This window comes from Myotis nattereri (genome assembly GCF_964212035.1).
Source record: "Myotis nattereri genome assembly, chromosome: 11".
In the NCBI taxonomy this organism is placed as follows: domain Eukaryota; kingdom Metazoa; phylum Chordata; class Mammalia; order Chiroptera; family Vespertilionidae; genus Myotis; species Myotis nattereri.
This window is the reverse complement of record NC_138086.1, coordinates 77,071,168-77,096,622: the sequence shown is the minus strand read 5'-3', so window position 1 is coordinate 77,096,622 and position 25,455 is coordinate 77,071,168. Positions and strand designations below refer to the sequence as shown.

General features: G+C 48.3%; 1 protein-coding gene across 2 annotated transcripts in view; it reads right to left on the bottom strand.

Annotated features, from left to right (window-relative positions):
* BMPER (BMP binding endothelial regulator) overlaps window positions 1-25,455 on the bottom strand; it is a 205,420-nt gene that overhangs the window by 78,844 nt on the left and 101,121 nt on the right. For both annotated transcript variants that reach the window (XM_081102095.1, XM_081102096.1), the window contains exons 7-11: window positions 15,037-15,136; window positions 13,813-13,922; window positions 10,805-10,945; window positions 8,196-8,300; window positions 4,135-4,180 (exon numbers count right to left, since the gene is read on the bottom strand). In XM_081102095.1, coding sequence (XP_080958221.1) covers window positions 4,135-4,180; window positions 8,196-8,300; window positions 10,805-10,945; window positions 13,813-13,922; window positions 15,037-15,136 — 502 coding nt within the window. The remainder of the gene's footprint in view (window positions 1-4,134; window positions 4,181-8,195; window positions 8,301-10,804; window positions 10,946-13,812; window positions 13,923-15,036; window positions 15,137-25,455) is intronic.

Sequence of the window (25,455 nt, the reverse complement as noted above, 5' to 3'; positions counted from 1 at the left end):
GACTGCAGCTTAGGTCTGCTCCCCGCTGGCAAGTGGACATCCCCCAAGGGCTGCCAGGCTGCCAGAGGGATGTCTGATTGCCATCTTAGGCCCAATCCCCTGGGGAGCAGGCCTAAGCCAGCAAGTGATCATCCCCTGAGGGGTCCCAGACTGCGAGAGGGCACAGGCTGGGCTGAGGGACCCATCCCCCCACCCCAAGTACACAAATTTTTGTGCACTGGGCCTCTAGTCTCACATAAACCAAGAGCTAGAGGCACAAGGGACAGTGGCCTTTGTGGCACCTCACTCTCAGTCCCATGACTCGGGTCCAGGCACAGCGGGACTCACTTTGGGCTACAGCTCATACGTTGGCAAGAAACAGCACATGTACAAAAGCGTCCTAAAGTTTGCTCAGCTCATTTTCAGTATTTTATTTTTAATAAATCATCCAAACCCACGGTAACTCTTTTGAGTTGGGAAAGGAGAAGGGGAGAATTCCTGTGTTAGTAGAATCCAACGATGCTTTTCATATTTTCTTTGGGTCTGATTTTAAGAGGACTCTTTTTTTGTTGTTTTTAAATAGCATCATCATTGCCCTCTCAGACCAATCCTGCAAAGCCTACCCTAATCTGGGGAGGTCAACCAGTTAGTGCCTCAGTTGCAGCTTCCTACCTACTGAATTTTAAGTTAACCACTACCTTTGACTATTGCAGAGAGAAGCTTGTGAAATGTTCTACCTCGACTTCCTGTCCCCTTTCCTGTTCCTTTCAGAGGCTTGAACAGCGCCCCGCACTAGCAAGACAGGCCGGCGCAGCCAGAGGGCGGGAATAGGAATCCCGTGGGGTTTTAAACAGTGCAATGTCACCCCTGCTGACAGCAGGTGCCTGACACAACTCTACCTAGTGCAGATAATCCAGTACTGAGGCTATGCCATAATCCATCTCACTTAAGCATGTGCATATATGGATCGTTTATCCCGCCTCTGCCTAAGAAAGGATTGCACGTAGTTGACAGGCGTGCGGACTAGATGATTCCCAACACTGAGGGCAGATGTAGACCCTGAAGCCAGGAGGAAGCTCACTGGTCAAAACTGCATGCCACTGGGGGCAGGCTGCAAATTAATGTCTAGCTTCCTTGCAACTAGATGGTGGCGTTGTTCCCACGGTGTAATTATGCCTTTATAGTTTTTCCTAGGGTGAGGCAATGAAACTCCAGAACATGTCAATTGCATCCGGAGGGTTCTGGTCTGTCCCGGCTCACACTGGCAGCAGGACACCCTCGCCTCACTCGCTGATCTCACGTAATCACTGCGAGTTGAGAGGGAGTTACTGTTGCTAGTATGGCAGGTGTTTCTTTCCACACTCACCTCTGCTGTTACCCGTTTGGAATATCAATGGCTCTCAGCCAGGGGCGATGTTGCTCCCTAGGGGACCTTTCGCAACATCTGGGGACGCTGTTGATTGTCACAGCATTGGGGACAGGACTGCTCCCACATCTTGTTGGTAGAGACCAGAGTTGCTGCTGAACATCCTACAAGGCACAGGCCAGGCCCACAACTGAGAAGTATCTGGCCGACCTATCAGGAACAGCGAGGTTGAAAATCCTGTAGTAGCTAATGGGGTACGTATACATGTGATTTTGTTGGAATAAAACCATTTTCTGGTTTCAGAAAACACTAGCCTTAGCTTTCACTTCAGCCTCTAGGGCGTTTGCTCTAGAAACCCACATATCAGAGGAGCTTTCCAAACAGATGGAGGAGGAAAAAAGCCTGAAGGTTTCTTCTGGACCCTGCTTATAATGACAAGCGAATTTCAAAACAGGAGGCCTCTGGCCACAGCTGGAGGACACCAGAACAAGTCCACCTGGATGCGCTCGTGCTTACAAAAGGTGGGAGTCACCCGCCTCTTAACGCCATCTGAGCAAGTAAACTTCGCCCAATAGGATGTGTTTTGCAGCCCTGGTGGGAGAACTGCTGGACAGCAAGAGAGTAAACAGATGGAAGCGCCGAAGGAAGCTGAGAAATAGGCATCTGATGATGTCATAGAGAGCTGGACCGAGAACCACATGCCCCCCGCTCCCCCCCCCCCACCCCGGCACTGCCCTGCTGGATGCAGGTGCATGGAGTTCATGTCTCCCGGGTGCCCTCCAGCTGGGTGGCTTTCCCTCATGCCAACTGCCTCTCTCAGGGACAGAGGTCATGGGCTCCTTCACAGGCTTCACGCAATATTTAACACGACTGCTTGGAACCTTGGTTTGATTTTGTCATGCCCATCCTTCTAGTTCTCTCCTTTCTTTTATTCTGATAAGTCACACAGATCCTAAATATAGAAAGGCTAACCCAGCTAAATATGGAAAGGCTAACGCATCACGGATAAAGCAGTAATGAAATGCAGCTTTTCTCTAGCTCTCCCAGTAATCACCACCCTGACTCTTGTAGGATAAAGTCGGGTTATTCCAGACCCTGGCTGTTACAGACCGGCCATGTGTTTTTGCTAAGTGGTGCGATGGGCATATGCAACCTATCTGCGCTCACGCAAACTGAAAGGTTCGCTAGAAAAATCCGAGGGGCTCCTTTGAAGTCCGCCTCGCCTTCAACTAGGAGATACTCTCTAGGGAAATGCAAACAACTCATTGACATGGATACGGAGAAAACCATCCACTTAGACTCCACTCTGCTCACCCAGAAAGGACCTGAGCTGGAGGCAGCCCCCAAACCACCTGTAAACAAAGTTTCCTCAGAGGGCTCCTGGGAGGAGGGTGAAGTATAATAGCTTCCACATGTGTTAAGAAATTAACTGGTGTGCTAATCTTAGCTAATTCTTTCTGCATTAATTTTGGGGATCTAATAAGTCATATTTTGTTGGCCTCCTTTGAGTTATTTTATGTACTTTTAAAAAAATGTTATTTTGTTAAATCTATAATTTAATGTTCATTGATTCAATCAGTACTTTTATCCAACGTATAATGCATAAGTATTTAATAGCTCTCCATCTCAAAACTCCATGACATGTGTATATATATGTATATATTACATATAATATACTATGATATTGAAAAATCTCTGTATCTATTGTCCAAAATATTTTAGACAAGTGGAATAAACAAACCTGTTCCCACATGAAAACTGCTTTCAGCCATCCACAGAGCCCATTTCTCTCAGCCCGACCGGCTCATAAAATACTTTCTAATAGATGTCATGGCTTTGTTAATTCTGCTTTTCATACTTGGAAACTAATTTGATGGTGACATGACTAATTCTCCTCTTTCAATGAAACCCTTCAGAGAGCTGTCTCAACTCCGTATGAATTTGAGGAAGACACTAAATTTGCTAATAGATCCAGGCAGCTGTCTGCACGTGGGGAGGACATCAGACCGTTGCTAAGTTTGATCTGTGCGGTTAGTAATACAGCCTCAGATGGTGCTGAGAATGGGCCATGTTAGAATTCAGTTAAAAATACCAGGAAGGCCTGGCTGGCATGGCTCAGTGGTTGAGCGTCGACCTATGAACCAGGAGCTCACAGGTTGGATTCCTAGTTAAGGCACAGGCCCAGGTTTCGGGCTTGATCCCCAATAGGGGGTGTGCAGGAGGCAGCCAATCAGCGATTCTCTCTCATCATTGATGTTTTTATCTCTCTCTTTCCCTCTCCCTTCCTCTCTGAAATTATTTTTTAAAAAAATACTAGGATGGCCAAACCATCACCAGACCAGAGACCTCTTGTTTTATCCTTGGATGTGCCCAGGTGAAACGGTGAAGAGCTGAGCATGGGGGTGAGGGAGGTGGAAGTACGCACAGCTGCTTGGCTTTATAGTGATGGAAGGAACTTCCCTCCTCGATGATGCACACTGTTTGGTTTTACTGGATGCCACCTTAGCCACTAGGACTGCAAATGCGGTGAGCAGTTAAACTGCTCAGAGTTATCCGGTCCTTCTTAAGACCTCATCAGACCATTCATCTCCCAAATTTCCCATAGCAACACATTCCAGTTGTGCTTCTGGGAGGGGATTATACTTGACAAAGTGTTTGCAGGGAAGAGGGAGGACCCCAGCCTATACCAATAGGAACAATATGTGCAGAAAACTCACACCACCGCTTTTCTTGCCGCATATAAAACCAAAATAAACAGTAACAGCACGTTTCCAACGGAATAAACTTACTTTCAGTGCAAATAGGGCAGCATCCTTTTCGGTTGAGAATTTTACCCTAATCAAAAGAAAAACAAACAAGAGTTTAATGCTAAGAAACAGAGTCTGCTGAGGACTTTTTTTTTTTTTTTTAACTCTAACACCAGACAAACCAATGAAATCAGTCCAAGTTATATCTGAACTCAGTGCCCGGATGGCGATGATGACGGTGAAAATGAAGTTTCAAGTATCAGGGTCTCAGGCCAGGCAAAGCCTTTCAGAAAGCTTTGCTGTTTTTATCCGCCGGGAAACAGACTATCTAAAGGACTCATTGGTGGGATGCCTCTCACACAGAGAGGAGATGAGACTGTCTGGATCCAACCTTTTCACCGATACCCGAATTTAGCCCTCTGTAAACGAGAGCACACACATAAAAATAGGCATCGGCTGTCAACCCACCAACCCATGTGAAGCCCCTGTTCTGTTTGGCTTCCGGGAGGGGCCCAAACAATAAGCCAAGTGGGGGTCTACGGATCCGGACAGTATCTGTGTTACAGATCAAGCTCAGTCACATTTCTTCTTTCAGAAACTGCTTTGCAGTCGAAGCCAATGAGGCTGAGAGTTGGGAAATGCTGAGTAATTTTCCATTACCTTTCTGGAAACACCGTGTAATTTCCTAAAATTCATTCCTTCCCCTTTTTCTAGTGCATGGCGTTTCAAGGAGGAAACCTATTCTCAGGGCCCCTATCAGCAAATGGCATTGCCTTATCCCCGACTCAAGGGGACTCAAAGGGAAAAAGAAAGGTGGGAAAGATGAACGTCTACAGAGCACGTTGCTAACAAACACCCTTTGTGATATTTTCCATAAGCTATCCAACCTCAGGTTAGTTATAAGGATTTAATAACCTAATACTTAAAGCATTTAAGATTTAATTAATAAAGTATATATTATTATAATTATCCTTATGAAGATGAACAATAACCTTAGGAGTTAAGTATCCCCCTTTTTATAGGTGAAGAGATTGATGCTATGCAATGCAACAGTGGTAGAACCCAAAATCAAACCTAATTCTGTGTAACCCTAAAGGCCAGCTGCTTGGCACCCCAGCTTTTTATCCTCTTCCATCCTTCATCTCTAAGAGGAGGTAATATTCATTGGGCACCTGCTATACACGAGTGCTGTGCAGTCTTCATACTTTACCTCATTTAAACTTCACAATGACCCTCTAAATGTAGGTGTCCCTAGGCCTTTCTATAGGAAACTAAGCAACAGAGATCACAGCGAGGTGTCCTAAGGCCTATGTCAAGGCCACACAGTTAATATAAGGTCCACCCACTCATTCACGACTGGTCAGTGGCATCAAGAACAGATTTAGGACCTAGAGAAAATCATACTGATTCAAAATATGCTAGTTAGCAATCGAAGAACCAGGACCATGTCAAATTCATTTTCCCATCAGCTAGCTCAGTGATTCCCAACCTTTTTTATCTCATGGCATCCATAAATTATTAAAATTCTACGGCACACCAGAAAATATATAGCATGTTTTGCCAATCTGACAAAAAAAAAATAGGTATAATTTTGACTTATTCACACCAGATGGCTATTGTTGTTTTGGTTGTTGTCATTTTTTTATTTGGCAATCTAATAGGTATGGCACGTTTAAGAAATTCTTGTGGCACACCAGTATGTCTCGGCACACCAGTGTGTCACAGCACACCAATTGAAACTCACTGAGCTAGACCTAAATTGCATAAGGGCCATGATGAACTTTGAACAAGACTTAAAACTCAGTCTCATTCAGCCATTCCATGGAGTGGGGCATCACGTCATGTGTTCATTGCCTAGAACTCTCTCTTCTGTTTCTATTGGGCAGCCAGGTCTCCTTGGGTTTCTCGGACTGAAAGCAGTTGAGGACAAAACCAAATGTGCTTGGCTCTGGCCAATGGCATGCCGACTCCAGGGGGAGGAGTGAGGGGCTCTATCCGAATAGAGCAGAGCTGTCTACATCCAAAGCCCCCAACAACACATGGCGATGTGATCCCCTACATCTGCGTGTTGGCAGAACTGCCATCAACTTCTTTAGACAACGGAAGTGGGGCTGGTCATATTACTAAACTAGGGGGGATAACTCAAGCACAAGCTATGAGGTTGGGGCTCCTGGCTGTGGCACTCCAGGCATGCTACCGCCTCAGCAGTAAGAAGGGTGCAGTAATGACAACCATTCGGAGGGGTGGTCTCAGCATTAAATGGGATCAGCCCTGCGACTGCAGAGAAAGTCTCAGTCCATGTGAGCGATGGTGAGATGATGGTGTCACCACAGCCCTGTCCCCACTGGAACCCTCATAGCCCTTCTCACGAAAGGTAGTCCTTTGCCTCTGGGGAGTTGCCAGGGAGGGTGGACAAGGAATCCAACCTTAAGATCCTCCTTCAACAAGGCACCCACACTTCTGGGGAAAGAGATGCGCAGTGCCCGGCCAGGACAGAGTAGGGGACGCGGGACCATTCCTTGGAGTGTTTTTATCTCTCCAGGCAACACAGGGGAGGGGAAGGAAGTGTTCAGCAGGATTTCCATGGTAGAACTAAGTTTTCTCCCAAAGTCCTGTGCTGGCCATGGAGGAGGGAGAATGTGCGCTGGAGGAATGGTTGGAAAGATGCCTAGAAACACGAAGGCGGCCCCCGAGGCAGGAGCTGGGCACTACAAGCTTTGACAAGCCGAGGAGGAGGGAGCCAGGGAAAGGCCTGTGTTTGGAGGCATGGATGCCCCTGGCCCAAACGTGGCCCGCCAAGAAGAAAGGCTAACGAGATGCTGCTGGTGACATAAAAAGCATTGACCTCCCCACAGCAGGAGGACGATGAAAACCAGCGACCCCGCCACGGCGGCAGGACCCCATGAAGCCGGACTCTCACCACGACCCATGGAGCTTGTTACTGGAGCCACTAGGTTGGCACGGCGCCCTGATTTTGTCTCTGGAATAGGAAGCCCGTTATTACTAACATGTGCTGCAAGCGGTCATTAGCAGCCAGGGTTCCCCCAGGACTGGCAGAGAAGTGATCTTATTCTCCAATGAATATTTATAAGCAGACCATGTTCAAGTCCGTGGACTGGATCTCCCTTCTTCTTTTTTATGGGAGGTTTTCAGTTTTATGTCCGAGGCTTTTTAAAGCAAGACTAATTAGGGTTTTTTAGGTGGGTTTTTTTCTCTCGCTTTTTTCTCCCCCTTTATTCGGTTGTGCAATAGCAGCAGCTGTTGTTTCTCATGCTGCGTTTGGTAGTCAAGCAAAAGCAGCGCCGTGCTGTTTACAATAACCACAGATGTGGACGAAATGAAAGGCTGTCGATACCAGAGGAGGGAGGACATGCCCTGGATCCGTGCATGGATTTTTTTCATTCACTGCAAGGTATTGAATAGGTTTGACATTTTCCCAAAATGCATGGGTTTCAAGTTGCTGAGGCGAATTCACTGAACGCAAGTTTTAGAAGATAATGGGCACTTTATTCAGCGAGTGGGAACCTCGGGCTTCTGAAAAGAGATATTTCCACCAGGACGCAATTTCCATTCGGGGCTACAATGGAAGCCAGGGTTCGAGAGGGAAAACCTCAGAGGGGAGCAGAGCAGGGGAAGGGGGGGGGGCGCGGGGGGGGGGGCTGCTGCTAGGTAGGAGAAAACCCTTGGGAAATTTATTGAGAAACAACCACATGTGACTTGAATGACTACGGGAAGGGACTCTGATCTGAGGAGAGAGAGAGAAAGGAGGAGAATGCAAAGGGTGCTGCTGATACTCAACAGAAAACTCAGCCAAAGAGACCAGGGAGCAGACCAACAGGTGCTGGAGACATGAAAACACAGACCTGGGCAGAGTCACTAAGAGAGGAGCGCGGAGACGAGAGCAAGGTGGGAGCTGTCTCCATGCAAGGCTAGACTCCGGGGGAGCTGCAGAGGGGCCCTCGGAGGGCGCTTTACAAGGGGCAGGGGGCTCTATGCGCACTTGGACATTTCAGGGGAACAGGGTTCGGTGCCCAGGGGACTTGCCACACACTGGACGCTCCCCAATCCTGGTAAAGGCACCTGAGCCTGCACCCCACACGTACCTGCGGGCAGCTGCTGATGGGGGCGCACTGCTTCTTGCGACACTCGGCCTTGCCTTTCACACACGCACAGATGGTGCAGTTCACGGAGGACCACATCTCTCCGTCCTGGAGGAGAGAGCACAGGGTTCTGCCATCAGGGGGTGCTGTGGGGAGCTACACCAGCAGGCTGGACTCTGTCACGGGAAGCCTTTCTTAATGAGTGATGGATGCCATCATTAGATTACACAACTCTGAGGTATCTACTGCACCTACCTGGTTTAATGTAAGATCAGATTTAAGGGGTGTGCGCACGCATGTGCGCCTGTGTGTGTCCCTGTGTGGGCGTGGGCGTGTGTGTGCATGCATGTGTGTGTCTCTGTGTGCATGCATGTGTGCCTGTGTGTGTGTGTGTGTGTTCCTCTCCAGGATATAAAAAGAATTCTTGGGCAGCTAAGTGCTATCTGCATCTTGCTCCTCCTGCACTAGGAGGCAAACAGGAATTTCATACATGATATCGTAACGAAGGTCTCATTTTTCCCATTTGATGAGACGGATATGTTCAAAGCTGAGCCAGGCACCAGCCATTGATTGACATGTCCGCAGGTGGTTAGTTTATTCCCAGATGGGACATGGTTCTGGACCACATTGGGCACAAACATGCCAAGGACAGAGGCTAATTCAAACGACTCACACTTCCCAGGCAGACACCTGGCCGGGAAGCCATCTGAAAGCGAGGGGTCTGTCCAAACGCTGGGAGCCACTCATGTGTGTCCCTGCCTGTCAGGCGCTCTGCTCCCTACAAGCTGGGAAGCACTCGGGGACACATTTTCTCGCTGCTTGAGGAATTGCTTGGGCTCACTGGACTTATGACCCTCCATTGCCAAGGGCCCAGCCACAGGAACCCCCATGCCTCCGGAGAACAGGCAGGGATGGGCACCCTTGCTTTTGGGAAACGAGATTGCAGGCAATCAAGCTGGGCCTGAAAACAAACCAGGACTCCTTCCTGAGGGTCTCAGCAGCAAATGTTGTTAAAAACAGAGACACCAGCTCAGGTCTGCGAGGTTGACTGCACCTCTTCCTCTCCCTTCTCGCTCTTTGGAGCTGTTTCAAGAACTGCCTACTCTCCAGTGCCTTTACTTCTCGCGAGAGGAAGACCCGACTGAATCTGTCTAAGGGCCTCTGACTATTCCAGACTGTGAGCGTGTTCCTGGGCCTCCGTTTCCAGGATGACCCGTCAGGGATTCCTGCCTCAGTTCACATAAAGGAACCTCGTCAGGAGGGGCCTGGAAAGCACTTGGCACACAGCACCATCACGAGGGGGCGTCGGGGTGACTGCGTGCAGAGAGGACCCGAGAGCTCTGGGCGCCTGGTGCCAGTACCACACGCATAAGACCCCTTCCCTCGGGCACGACAGGCCGTATCTTCTCGATTCCCTAAGAACCAGGGCTCCCCTGCGATCCCGCAGTGTAACAGGAGGCCTGGCTCGGTGCAGCCTGCCAGAGGAGCTCCCCATCTGCTTGGTTCTGGGGGTCTCAGTTCTCAGGGGATCACGAAAAGACCTTCGGGGACAGAGGGACTCCTCCACCCCTGGGGAACAAGGACAAGATGGGAAGGACTTTGGACAAAGTCAGCCATCTTCATCCTGATATTTAAATGGTCACTGCACAGCCCTGTGGGTGTGGCTCAGTGGGTTGGAGCATCCTCTTGTACACCAGAAGGCCGTGGGCTCCATTCCCAGTCAGGGCACATGCCCAGGTTGGAGGTTCAATTCCTAGTAGGTATGGGAGGGATGGGAGACAATCGATCAATGTTTCTCTCTCACATCAATGTTTTCTGTCTCTCTCTCTCTCTCTCTCTCTCTCTCTCTCTCTCTCTCTCTCACACACACACACACACACACACACACACACTCACACACACATCAGTAAGCACACCCTTGGGGAGGATTAAAAATAAATAAATTAAGTAACTGGCCACTGCACAGCTTGCTACTCGGCCGTCAGGAGACAGTGTAAAATACCTGCGATGGGGAGCACGTGGCCAGCAAACAGCCCGTTGGCTCGGCCGGGGCAGCGCTCTCTCACCTCTGCTCACTGCGGTGCTGGCCATGTGCACGGTGAGCATCCTCACCTGACCATCTCCCGAAGGAGAAAATCTCTCTTTGAAAAGCAGCATCATAAAAACGTCCTGAACGTGTCAAGCTGCAGAGCATCAGGACCCGGGCGAGGGGCGCTGAGCCGCTCTGGCCAAGATGATCCCGGCATTCAAGGCCCCGTAACAGCACCACCAGGCTGACCACATTGGGAAAAGGCAATGATGCTTTTATAAGTTTAAAATATCTTATAAAGCAAAAATATATATATATAAAAAAAAAGCATTTTTCAAAAAAAATTTGACCAAGAAAAACTTTTTCAAACACTTGCTTCTCTGTCTCTGTGTGTACTGGATTCTAAATATAGACACATATAAATATTATACTATAAATAAGTGCAGTTATAAACACACATACATGTATATATATACATACACATACCCACGCACAATATGGAAGACCCCAATGTGCATGTTGTCTGGAGCTTTTTACAATTCAGTGTATACAGTCATTTCCGTGAGCCTGGCTCATGACGTACCCGAAAAACCTTGTTGCCAAACTTGCACACTTTGGTGTCTTCCGGGGGCACGTGCAGGAGGCACTCCTCACAGCAGGCCTCCTCGCCCTTGTCACAGCCACCGGCCCGGGAGCACTTCTTCTTACACACCACAGTGGAGTCCTGGGGGCCCAGAGGCAAGCTGGAGATTAAAACGATTCCCACCTGCACCAAACATCCTCCCTGGCCTGGCGTTAACTACCCACGACTCACTGCTTTCAAACACAGTCTGAAGATTCCGAATTTTAATTGACTGCAATCGATCTTTCATCCACTTCAAAATACTGTTTGTTGATTAAATATCTGGACTATGAAAAGTGTCCCTACCTTCCGAGGGTTTATAATTTAATGCTTCAGTCACCGTGTGGCAAGCAGGCCCAGTTCACGATGGGCCAATCAGTTCCTGTCCTGTTCCTCTTTCCTTCTTCACTCACAGTGCCCTCTGGGGATCCTGCCTGGCTTTGTGCCACCTTCTAGGAATTCAGCATAAAGGCGGGATAGCTCTGATCAAAGAGCAAAATGAACAGTTAATGTTCCACCTCAAAATGAAATCTCTTAGTGTCTTCTGTGTTCGAACAGGAACGGAGGGAGCAATTCCAAAACTTGACCTGGGTTCCAGAGCTCTTCCATAAACTGCGCAACCTTCACCAGGCCACCTAACCTCTGAGGGTGACAAGCTGATATCGGGAACTTTAAGGGGCGTGGCCTGGTTTCTTAAGAAGTGGTATTCCATGAATTAAATGGCTTAGTGAACTGAGTCTACTGATGCATTCAGCCACACATGGAAGAGAGGTTCAGAGCAGCTTAATAAAAGGAAACCTCCCTAGTTCCCCAGCCAGCAAGACACAACTCCACCTGGAGCAGGTTGATGACTGGAAGGACTGGAAGAGCCAAACATCCATGAAATTTAGAGGAAGACAGGAATGGAGAAGAGAAGTGTCCCTGGTAGATCAGCAATCCCCTCAGAGTGTTGAGTTCAGTGAGAATGAACAATGGCAGAGAAATGAGATGAAACCCCCCTCCAGGACACAGACCCCATTGGTAAGCTTTGAGCCAGGACGCATTTCTGAGCATTATATACAAGCAGGTTGTATAAACCTACGTAACGTCCGTAGATTCTGTGCTAATTATATAACTTCAAGAGGTACTTCTGGTACCATCTACAATAGTTTCATGGATTCATTATACAAGATTAATATGACACTGAAGTGATCCTTCAAATAATGCCATCTGATATCCTTTATATCAGGGGTGAGGAAACTTTGTCCTGCCAAGGGCCATTTAGATATTGATAACATCATTCTCGGGCCATACAAAATCATCAACTTAAAAATTAGTCAGCTATATTTGGTCAAACATTCAATTAACTCACCCCTAATGCCTTGGCAGGGCCAGACCACATGATTTCGCGGGCCTTACACAGCCCATGGGTCGGATGTTCCCCACCCCTGCTCTAAGCGAAGAGAAAATCATACTGACTATCCTAAATGACTGCAGCCTGCTTATTCAGACATTCACTTTCCCAAAGATGACTGTGAACCGTGATAAAACAACCTCTTGAAGGAACAGTGTTGGTGACACTTCTTTTGAGCCCTGGGACATATTTCTTAGTCATCTCTCATGGAATCCATGAGACCCAAAGCACCGTGAGCAGAACTAATTCCCATTCAGGGGATGTCTGGCTTTCCTGCAATCAAGAGAATTGGGAATGACATGGGTTTTATCAAAAGCTCAGTATCCCCAAGAGCAGTGGTTCTCAACCTTCTGGCCCTTTAAATACAGTTCCTCATGTCGTGGTGACCCCCAACCATAAAATTATTTTTGTTGCTACTTCATCACTGTCATGTTGCTACTGTTATGAATCGTCATGTAAATATCTGATATGCAGGATGGTCTTAGGTGACCCCTGTGAAAGGGTCATTCGACTGCCAAAGGAGTCGCGACCCACAGGTTGAGAACCGCTGCCCAAGAGGAAGCTATAACCTGTGAAATTCCTGGAGAGGAAGAGAAGTCCTGAGGATGGAGGTCAGGCCAACAGCAGGAGTGGCCTTCTGTTTACCACAGGCTAATACAAGCCACGAAGAGAGGAGGGGGCCTCGGGAAAGTACCTCAGGCTTAGGAACGGCTCGGTGCTCAGTGCCAGGGAGCACACAGGGCAGCCCTTACTCAGCCACCTCCCTGCAGCCGTGCTGCTACTGCTACGTCCCAAAGCCCGCCACGAGGAATCAGGACCTTCTGAACCCTCATCATGGCTACTGACTCAGAGCTGGTATTGAGCAAACCTCCCCTCTGGCCCTCTCTTGCCCTTTAGCTATTCAAAACAAAACCACCGCCAACAGCACCACACGCAGGCTACACAGATGTGTGGGTTAACTCACTAATGAATGACCCTAAAGTCCTCCATATAAATGATTCTCTTCTTGGTTCCAAAAATAAATCGCCACATAAGCCCAGTCTAGAAATGTGTGGGGTGTGTATCCCTTTAAAACTGGGGAGTGGTAGAATTCCTTCTCTACCAGTCATTACGCTTCTGGCTGCCTTTTGAGAAAAGTGAGTGATGCCTCAAATGAGGAAGGACACGGTGAACAAAACATAAATACTCTCTTCCCAAACTCCCAGGTTGACCTTGTGATGGCTGCACTGAAAATCCATGCGGCTCTTTTCTCTCGGATGTAAGGCCACTGTGCCAGAGGTCCCACTGTGGATGAGCAGCTCCGGAGAGCGCTGCCGCGTGCATCTGTCTGAGTTTAGCAAGTGCCGCAGACAGCCCCTCAGAGTTTAGTGCTCACCGCCAAACACTAACTTGCTGTTCTCGGGAAGGTGACAGTGAATTGTAATTTGGGTCCTTGTGACCGTAAGTGTGATTTCACCCTAAACTGGCACCGATAATGCCTCCCTCTGAGAAATGGCACGCCGTGTTTGGCCACAATGTTAACACTAAAGCCCAAGATGCTCGGTTGTCGGACGGCAGCCCCTCGGAACCACCGTACCCGGCAGGTGCACGCCGTGCAGTCGTCGTACAGAAACGAGGATCCGTTGTCATACACATCACTGCGGAAGAGGCAGCTTCCAAACGGGAGGTCAAACACTTTCCTCTGACCTGGAGGGAAGCCACGGCAGAGTGTCAGCAAGGCAGCCAAGGACACCCCCCTCGTCATCAGCAATTACAGCCCAGGCAGTTCAGCACTCTCACAAGCCCAGGTCCAGCCGATGCACAAAAACAGAGCCATGGGTCAGATGCTCCCAGGGGATCCCCAGGAGTCATTAATTTAGAGAGTTTCTCTTACGAAGAGTTTGATTGCTCACTGTAAGCTCAACAAATCTTTAGTGAATATCCGTACAGTGAACCAAGAGGACTAAGACATAGACTTTCATTTGAATCTTAAATAGTCTGACCTCTAACTCAAGAGGCTAAGGATCATATGGAGGAAGCTGGCATGTGGACGACATAAGCTTAGGCATCACAGAGAATCGTGTTCAGGTGCCAACCCGTCACCCCCTGGCTGCGCCCCCTTCCAGAAACCTTCCCTCTCAGGACAATAAAACTAACCATTGCACCTAGAGCACACGTTCGAATGATGTCTTGTATTTGGCACCTACATAGCACAGCTTCTTGAGATTCTTTTTTATGGAATCTATTGAGGTGACCTGGTTAACAAAATTACACAGGTTTCAGGTGCACAGGAGATTCTTAAGATTACATGGAAGAAGCATATAAACTATTTCTCATGGTGCCTAGTACATGGGAAATGTGCAATGACAGCGAGCTAGTGCTCCATTTTTGGTTATAACCCATGCTTTCCTTCCAAACCTCTTGTTTTGGCATGTTATTTTTTCCCTCTGAAAGTACCGGGAGTCTGTATTCCTGTTTACTTCACATGCCTTTAGGATGTGTTCCGACTCATCAGATGCCCGGTTAGAGGTTAGGGTGTTCAATACTGTTCTCCCACAAGAGGGCATTGCCCCAGGCTGTCTGGTGCACCAGGTCACAGGTGCAGGGAGGCCAAGAGAGAAGAAACCTCCGCGGAGGCCTGGGAAAAGAGACACCCTCCCCCACCCTCCACCTCGTGCCCACCTGATGCTCCTTTAATTAGAGAGGTTGCCATGAAGACAGGACACCTTGAGGACCCAGCACAGCCATGAGGATGAACACGCTCAGTGGAAACCAGTCAGAATATATTACAATGTTCTTTGACCTTAGAACTGTCACTCACCCAAACATTTGGGGCAGCACTGTCCCGGGGGAACGTGGCTAAGGTGCTGAGGACAGGAGAGAATGGGACAGACCTCGCGCACGCACTGTGTCCTGCCACCCTGAGGAAGAGAGAGAAGCACATTTAGCACAGTCAGTGAATGCAGATCCGATGACCAAGGTTTCTGGACCAAACCAGGGCCTTCCCTGATATTAAGTCCTGGGTGACTGCTGGGACCCGCGTAACTTCTCCCAAGCCTCCTCCTCCCTTCCCTGTAGACCACAGGAACTGCACCAGCAAAAAGCCTGCCCTCCGAGAGGCGGTGAGGGCATCACTCTCACCCTGGCCAGGCCTCTATCTGTCCTCCTGAGGACCAGCCAATGTCTCGGTGCCTGAGATTTGGGGCTTCCAGGACTAAAACTGGGAAACTGTCAGGCAAACCAGGATGAGTTGGCCTCCCTCCCCCACCCCAAGCAAGCCAAGTAACCCCCTCTTCCAGACCCCTTCGCTCTATAGCCCTGCGCATCTTCCTCCAGGAAGGCTCCCCAGCCTGCCACAGCTTACAGGTGTTGCTGGGATGGCTCAGTGGAGCTGGGATCAGGGGAGGCGGCCAATCTGCTCAGAATGGGTGCACTGCAAGTCGGTAGTCAGACAAACAATCGCACTGAATTTACCAAGCTAACCCAACCTGTCAATGACCTCGGTAGAAGGCATATGACACTGAGAAGGCTGGTAGAGCTGCCAGGAAGAAGTCTGGAGCCTTCAGATACTGTCCCTGCCCCCCATTCTCAATCCTCCAGCCTCTGTGACTGCTGACGCCCATTCCTTCCTCCTAGAAGGCGCACACATAGTATGCCCACTCCCTTCTCTCGCCCTCAGAGAGGCACCTGTTTTTCAAACTTGTAAGTGAATCTTCAGAAAGCCAGGACTGGGGAAAAACAAGATGAAACCCAACAAAAACACCAGCTTTTTTTTTTTAAATATATTTTATTGATTTTTTACAGAGAGGAAGGGAGAGAGATAGAGAGTCAGAAACATCGATGAGAGAGAAACATCGATCAGCTGCCTCCTGCACATCTCCTACTGGGGATATGCCCGCAACCCAGGTACATGCCCTTGACCGGAATCGAACCTGGGACCCTTCAGTCCGCAGGCCAACGCTCTATCCACTGAGCCAAACCGGTTTTGGCAAAAAACACCAGCTTTTCAGTCAACTTACATCCAACACCTCTGCAAGGCTCATGGCAAAACTACCCTGTGCAAAATGAATTTGCTAACAAATCTGTGAATAATTTTCAACAGTTGGCTTCTCTGCGATTTGAGATAGAAACCAAATTAAGAGCTGCAGGCACCCGTTGTCTCAGGCTGATAACTTATATCTCAAGAGGCCTTGGGAAAGGAGAAACTGGCCTCCCAGAGCCCGGGCCTGGCGGGAAAAGACCCCCCTCGCATTTCCTCAGTCCCCAGCACCTTCTGCAGGGACTCTGCGTAGCCACGTAGCCGCCTGGGTCACAGCCATCCCCTCCCAGCACACTGCCGTCTCCTGTTGTTGCTGCCTTCTCTTCCTGTTCCTGCCATTTGTATTATTATAGTTTATTTTTTGGTGGGGATGGGTGAAAAGGGTAGGGCACATGATGTCTTTTTAAATATTTATGATTTTTAAACCACTTTACTGTTGGATCCTTCCCCAAACCAATAAAGAACATGTGAAAATACCACAAAGAGCTCTTCTGTTGCTTTTCCATTATTTTCAGATCTGCAAGAATCACTAAAAAGCTCCTAAGAATCCTGGCTGTTCCAGGGGCAGCTCCTCCCTGGACTCCGCAGAATCCGAAAGGCTGGCCCCTCACCGGGCTTCAGGGATGCGGACTTCGAGGAGAGGCCATAAGCCACAAATGTCAGATGGAGAGGGAGGACACCGGCTGCCCTTAGCTTTTCATTTCCAAGAAATCTATCTGCAAATCACTCCCTAAAATGTGGGAGCCCTGGCCGCACGGGGCGAGCTGTGTGCGGGCTTCTCTCGGGAGCACAGAAAACGGATTCTTCTCGGGGACACTCTCTGTTCTTGTTGGATCAGCATCTATTTCTCAGGCATGTTTTAAAATTACAATTTTTTAAATGTTGCATAATTGCACAGGAGTGAACTTGTCCAACACTTTGGAAAGCTGGCGAAAGATTCTGTGGACGCCAGTAATTTTCCTTACAATGAGGTCAGAGAGCGCATTTTGCATACATAATGCAGCTGCGGAGTGTGTCTCCCCAGAGTCCCCTAAAGTAACTTGAACTCCAATGGGGGTTTGCTGGTTTGGTCGAGTTTTATTTGGTTTGGGTTGCAGCTTGTGGCACAGTCCCAGTCCCCAGGCTGCCTGCCCAGGGATGCCTCCACGGAGCCCCAGGCCGGTTGGCTCACAAGCTGCGTCTATGATTTCAGCTCCACAGGGACTCTGGTTAAACTATAAGCCGCGGCTGTGCTGTAAACTAAAAATGTTAAAGTAGCAGAAGTAAACATTCCTGTTTCTAAAAATGTACGAATCCCCACGGTACCTGCACACACTCGGGCTCTATCGGATGATGGCCATCGCCTTCTAGTTGGCGTCCCTGCCTCAACTCTCTTCCCCTAATTGATCCTGGAAGGTTCCATATGGTCAGGACTCCTTTCCAGCATCCATCCATCATTTCGTTATTTGATCAAATATTGGAGGCGAGGCCTTGCATATGCTGGGGATATAGCAGTGAATGTAACATCCATAAATCACTCTTCTGATGGAGCTTGCGTCACCACTGAGCATGCCCCCATGCTAAGGTAGAGGATGAATTACCACTGCATTCAGGATCAAGTTCAATCCACTGAGGCAAGAAGTCACTCGCTGACATTTGTTTCTTTTTTCTTCCAACACAGAGGCACTACATTTCCCAGACTCCCTTGCAGTTAGGTGTGGCCATATGACTTAGTTCCAACCAACAGGAGGTGAATGGAAATAATATACCACAAAAGTCTTTGATACAATCAGAGAGAAAGGGTGTTGAGGGAAGATAGGAGAGGGTGAAGGGAAGATAAATGATGATGGAAGAAGACTTGGCGTGGGGTGAACATACAATACATAGATGATGTATTATAGAATTGTACACCTATATAATTTTATTAGCCAATATCACCCCAATAAGTTCAAAATAATAAAATTTTAAAAATCACAATGCTCTCTCTATTCTCTCTCTTCTGGATGGATAACAGGCTGAACTTTGCAAGAAATGGAAAAAGCCTGCTTGCTTCCTAAGTCACCCTATGGAAATCTACCCACTGTTCAATGAGCAAGAAAACAAACAAAATGCTGCATGAAAACCCTCGGACACATTAGTTCTCTATTACCACAGTTAGCCTACTTTGTCAAGATACCATAATCTTCTTTCCAATCTTCTTCCCTCCCAACTCCAACCTACAGAGAAGGTCCAGAGTACCTCATTTCTTTCTTCATTGCCTTAAGCACATCTTACAACTTCTGCCTGTTAAACATACCTCTTCCCCTTTCTCCCCCCATCATTGACCCCTATGGAAATCCTGCTTCATTCCAGGTCTACCTCAAGCCTCTTCTCATCTATGAAGCCTTCTAAATCTGTGTCCCAGTAACCTCTTCCATCTTCTCAAATCTCTTCTTTTCTCATCTATTCTCCTGTATTTTTGACACAGGCAAGACGACACTGGTTTTGCCTTCAAACTAGATTATTGTTGGGGCAGGAATCAGTCCTTAGAGCCCAACATCCTTCATAAAAGTGACAGGCTCAAGAAATATTTCAGGAAAAGTTTGTTTCATGAAGGACAAAGCCACCACTCTGCTGAGCGCTAGAACTGGCTGAATTCTTCAGACGTCTTTAACCACAGGATGCTGATGAGAAGGCACAGTTGAGGGCTGTCTGCATCCACTGACGTTTGTATGTCCTTGACTTTTGCGCATTTTAGGTAATAATCAAATATTTGTTGGTGCTGAGACTTCAAAAACCAACAGTCAACCTCAACTTGGAAAGCTGGTAGGATTCCTAGGATCCTATGTATTTTGTTAAATGTTTGAAATTTACTAGATGGTTAAAATACATAGAGACTACTGACTACAGCCGGCCCTTGAACAACTCAGGGGTGAGAGGTGTCACCCTCCCATAAAGTTGAACATCTTCATGTAACTACTATATTCTCACCTGGTCAACAAAGAAAGGAATGCCAGGACCTTCCCCAGCACTGATGAGTCACGGCATTCACCATCTGTCTTTTTTTGGAAGGGCAAGTGTGTTCTTTAGAGGTGGCCATTTGTTCTAATTGCATATCTGAATGCTTCTCCAAAAGTAGCTGTTTTTAAAAGACTTGAAACATGTCCCAGGTCTCTTGTCTGCCCCCTGACTTTTGTTTTAGCTGATTCAGTCAAGAACACAATGCTTTGTGTCAAAGTTTACCCTAGAGTAGCAGTTGTTGCATAATAAAACTCTATCTTCCTGAACAGAGCGATGAGTGCAGGATGATAAAACCATAGCCATGTGCAGGCAGGATGCCTCTCCCATCCCTGAGGACCACTGAGACGTGGGGGCTGGAAACCGTCCTGCGGCCTGGAACCCATCCCTGGACCAGGACGCAGAGCCCAGCTCTCTAATGGGAGGCGAGAAGCGGAGCAGTGCATTTCTAACCAGTTACAGCCAATCAGCTGCACTTGGGCACACTCTACAATGGTTGTTTTGTCCAGTGATCAATTCTTTCAAGAGAATGGAGTTCTCACTCAATCCAGATGAAGGTGGGAACAAGGGGACAGGAACACTGGAGCGGCTGGTGTAGGGGAGAAAAACATCATGAGTGACACAGAATACTTATGTCATAACAAACAGTGGTGCAAAGCTGATTTTGAGCAGAGCACCCACTCTGAGTTACAAATTGGGTCAAAAAACTTCACACATGAGCCCTGGCCCATTTGCCTCAGTGGCTAGAGCACTGGCCTATGGACTGAAGGGTCCTGGATCCCATTGCAGTCAAGAGCATGTACCTCAGTTGCAGACTCGATCCCCAGGCCCAGTCAGGGCGCGTATGGGAGGCAGCCAAGCGATGACTCTCACATCGATGTTTCTCTCTGTCTCCCTCCCTTCTACTCTCTCTAAAAATCAATGGAAAAATATCCTCGGGTGAGGATTAACAAAACAACTTCACACATGAAAAACCAACTGTCCTTGGCCCTACCTCACTTTGACCTGGATATTTCTTGTGGTAAAGTTTCAGAGCCTGGCAGTTACTTCCAGGGGTAATGCTCTTGGTGCTTGGCTTTCCCTGTTCTTGGCCAGTGCAGGCAGGAAGTCAAGCAGTGGAGGGCAGCAGGTGAGCTGGCCAACTAAAATAACAGAAGTAGAGTGGAAAGGGGAGAGAGGACACCCAAACTTTGGTGGGTAATGAGCCTACTTAGAAAGAGAGAGAAAGGCACACAGACACACACTCTCTCTCTCTCTCTCTCTCTCTCTCTCTCTCTCTCTCTCTCTACACTGGCGTACAGGCATATACCACTGTGGTATAATAATTTAGGTGTGCGCTTGTGAGACCCATTAGAGTAGGGTTTTTAGAGGTTCGTACCATTGACATTTGGGGTGAGATCAGTGTTCTCTGGGGTCTGTGCTATGCTTTGTGGGGTGTTTAGTAGATACCTCCATCCACTAGATGCCAGTATCACCCTTCATCCCCTGGTTGTAACAAACAGAAATGTCTCGACTTTGCCAAGTGTCCCCAGGGAACAAAATCACTCCCAGTGGACAAGAATAGCACTAGACTAGATCAAAGTTTCCCCAACCACAGTCCAGGCATCTACATCTTTAATAACCTGCCCTGGTGATTTAGATGTTGCTGCCTGAGGCACCGGATTTTGCAAAATGTAAAATAAAACCCAACTTTGATTTTACACTGAGTCAAGGACATGTGGGGAAAGCTTGGCCAAGATAACCTATTTTGTCCCATAAAGTTTAAGCAAACAATACCTGTGGGAAGTACCCTCTGGGCTGACAAAAATAAAAACCCTTTTGTCCTTCACTGCCTATTCAGAGAACCATGACCTTGTGCTCTGTCTTAGGAATCAAACCGGAAGCAAATCCCTTTTCTTTTTCCCATCAATTAACGGCTCTAAGTCCAAGTGTGCTGTTGTTAATGTCACTGTGTTGGATTCCAATTGCTGCTGCAACGAACTGCTACACCACCTCAGTGGCTTGAAACCACACACATTATCTTCCAGTTCTTGGAGGTCAGAGTCTGAAATCAATCACTGAGCTAAAATCAAAGTGTCAGCAGGGCTGCCCGCATTCCTTCTCGAGACTCCAGGGAAGAATCCATTGCCTGGCCCTTTCCAGCTTCTGCAGGCTGCCTGCATTCCTTGGCTCATGGCCTCCTCTCTCCATCATCAAAGCCATCAGTGTAGCATCTTCAAATTTCTCTCTGCTCTGATGCTGGCCCTCTGCTTCTGTCATCACATTTCCTGTGATCGTGGCCCGCCTGCCTCCCTCTTATAAGGACTTTTGTACCAGATCCCATCCAAATATCCCAGGGTAATCTCCCATCTCGAAAGCCGCCACTTAATCACATCTGCAAAGTCCCTTTTGCCATATAAAGTAACAGTCGCAGATTTGGGGGATTAGGACAGGGACATCTCATGAGTCGAGGGGTACATTATTCTGCCTAGCACAATTATTAATCAAGAAATGACATATAATTTCACTGTGCAGGCCCAGGTGTAACAGTTCAGGTCTGAAGTCACTACAACACACCAATATAACCTGTTCCATCCACCTTCCCCTCACTGAAAAGTCTTGGTTTTCTTATGTTTTTCAGAAAGAAAAGATAGTCAAGAACCTCAATTTCAACCCTGGTTGCATGGCTGCTGAACAGAACAAGCTGTTTGTTCTTCTCCTTATGTGCGTGCCTAGTTACTTCATCCTAAATTTAGAAGGTGACATTGCAAGCAGACCATCTGAATTTCTCACCTTATTCTCTCCTTGTCAGGGGAAAAATCCCACATGCTGATGGACAGCTTTAGGAACAATTTCAGGGGGTTAATAAAGTAGGAAAATCTCCCAGGTTGCCCACAGGCTTCCTTAAGGCCGCAATGCCAGCCCTGTTGGTGAGCAGTAAACCCCGTAAGTTGAAGTTCCCACCAAACTGTATGACTTGGCCAGTCATCGTCTGGCCCGCGCCAACCAGCCCTGTCGGGACTGCAGTGTGTGCTGAGGGCCAGAGAGATGAGTCCCAGAGAGGTCGACTGTGCTCATCCTGTTGAAAGACACTTGCAGAAACTATAGGAAAGTGCCTGTGTGGCCTCCGCAGGGGTCTGCAGGCACCACAGTGAGGCCTTTCCTTGCTGACAGCACAGCTCCAGGCTGGCTTTCGCCCACCTGAGTGAGCAGGCAGGCCTGGCTGTGCAGACCGCACGTGCACAAAGGTAGAGCCAGAGCTCATAATTCCCCTGAAATAAACATCAGACCCCCCCGATCAACAGGTGGTATGCATGCGTTCACTGTTGTATGTTAAGCTTCATATTTAAAGGTGAAGTGTGTCTTCTTTGAGTCCTTGCTCTTAGCTCTTTCCTGTCACTTAGCTGAATGGCAGGTTTTTGTGTTTGTTTTCTTAATGTTTTTGCTTTAAAAAATAAAATTTAGAAACTTTTCCTCTTCTCCAAACCCAGGGTTCCACATAGTCAGATACACACATTACTGACAAGACTGGGATACCGTTTGCAGCAAATTCCAACTAGTTCTGGGTTTCCACAAATATTTTACTCCTTTCTTTTCTATTTCAGAAGCAGGAGGAGAAGACCATCCTATGGGACCAAGCTCAGATGAGACGCCTGAGCAAATACCCTGGGAAGGGCGGGGCGAGGAAAGCCCTGGCCATCAGGATGCATTTGCCAGCGCCGGTTTGTTTGGGGTCTGCAGGCCTGTGCAGAGGGACAGCTGAGCATAAGCGATCTGCCCTGAGGAACGTGATGCCTCGTTCCCGGGTTCCCAGAGCAGAGAGGTAGGGTTTGCTGACGGGACCCTGAGAGTCTGGCCCGGCCACGCCAGCGAGCACGGGTGTTCCCTCTCTGAAACGATCGATAAATAAACAAATAAATCTACAAGAGAACTCCCTCCCAATAGTGCACATTCCCGGAGACCACCCGGGTAGGACGTTTCTCAACTGCCACCCGAGAGAAAGAGCCAAGGAAAGGAAACGAGCCCCATTCCTCCTCTTGCCGTTTGCATCCGAGTTCACCCTTTCATCATCATGTGAGGAGCCGGGGCTGCTGCAAGCCCACCGCTGCACATCAAACGCTTTATCCGCAGGCTGGCCCGCTGCCAGGGAGATGAAAGAAACAATCGTTCAGAACTCACACCTTCCATGAGTTATGAGCCAGTCCTGAGAGGAAGGAAATAACACCCTTGTGCGGGAGAAGGGGCGCTGCTCACGTTCGCCAGGCGGTCCACACCGCAGACGCGCTGGACGTGCGGGAAGGACGAAGGCACGCAAAGACCTCGGGTGGGGCAAGAGTCCCTGGAAATACTGCCCCGCAGAGACAGATACATGGGCATCCGTGGTGAACTGCTTCTCTAGAATCTTCCTGTTGACCATTCAGTTTCGGCTACCAAAACTAATTTATGCAGACCACGTGCTCTGCGTGTTGCTTCATCTGTTTCCTTACTGTTCCATCTGGACTTATCATTGCCCCGAAGCTAGGCTGAGCATTCACGCAGGGCAGGAGCCCGTTCATCTTTCTTCTGTCGTCCTCAGGTGCCTTCCTAGCTCCACGGCAAGACCAACGTAACATCAGGCCTGCTTGGTTTTTCAGTTCAACACCTACCTGTTGGGTTGTCAGTTAAAGCTGAAAATAATTCAGAAGTGTGCATGCTCCAGGGAGGTTTCCTGAGGCACCAAAATATCTGTTGTCTTGAAATGAACTAGTCTTCATTCAGATATGCCCAGCCCTGGCCCGTGTGGCTCCATTGGTTGAGTGTCACCCATGCACTGAAAAGGTGACTGGTTCAATTCCCAGTCAGGGCGCATGCCCAGGTTGCAGGTTTGATCCCCAGTAGGGGGCGTGTGGGAGGCAACTGATGGATGTTTCCCTCTCATATCAATGATTCTCTCTCTCCTTCTTCTTCTCCCTCTCCCTTCCTCTCTCTATAAAAATCAATAAAACATATTTAAAAAAACAACATATGTCTGGATTCCCTCAGTGTATTGACAAAATTATACTTAGAAGTCTTTGAACTATTCCCTAATACAGTACGCCTGAACACACTCCTGAAAAATAAAATTACATTTAAAGTCTATTTTAATGTCCAAATAGCAGTGGACTAGTCACAGCATTTTGGCTTTGCCTATTGAACACATTTGTGAGTTTCTATGTGTTAGACACTGTGGTCTTACAACGAGAACTTTTTCAAAATCTCCACTCAGTGTAATTACTATGTACACTTCTCTATTTTGTATCAGGTGCCAATTGCCTAAAACTCTAAAAAATACTAAACCGTTATAACTAAAGTGTCATGGGGCCCCATAAACACTCTGGCCTCCATCAAGGGACACGGTCCAGGTTGACTAGAGGTTTCTGGCACTATTCATTCAAACTGGTAATACCCCTGGGTATTGGTCTTGTCAACCAATTCGAAGTTTATGTTCTGAGATAATCAGGCTGCAACCCAATCTTGGCAAGCTCTTGGGATGATTGCGATCGAGGCCAACTATGATCAAAGGAAAAGAAGCGTCCAGGCTGTTGGAAACAGCTGTGGTGGGGGGTCCCGGTTTGAGCCAACGCTAGTGTTCTGACATGTCTGGGCAAGTCCAGTGAAAGGGAGAGGTTCACTCGTTTGGCTTCTCATGAGAAAGAGAGAGAAAAAAATCCATCCTGAGGGAGGGAGAGAGGCAGCACAACAGAATCACCAGTCACTGAGTCGACGGACAGCGGGGAGGTGGTATCTGAATGTATCTTGGCATCTGCCACTCAACTCATCCCAAATCCAGCGCCACGGATGCCCGCGTTGGTCCAAGGGGAGGAAGATGCTGAAAGCAAAGGCTGAAAGGACTGCGGCACTAAACCCCTGTGCAATATTCCCGGACAGGCCCCATGAATTTGGGATTCCTATAATTGAGTAAAACATACACAGAGGAAAGAGATGTTGGCCCTTCCCACTTCCCCTCCACACATGCTCTGTCCTCAGAGGCCGCCAGGACACGAGTGGCAATGTACAATCCAAGCGCGTGGCAGCAGCAGTCACGCCAGGCTGAGAACCCAAGTGCCAGCCAAGTGGTGGCAGTGCGAGGCAACATCAGCAGACACAGCAGCAGGGGACTCATCCAGCCCAGAGAGTGGCATCTCCTCTCTCACGAGCACTGACTTCAGGAAGCCTGCCCTCGGTGTCCAGCACAGGGCAGCATAAGAGAGCACCTACGGACAAGGC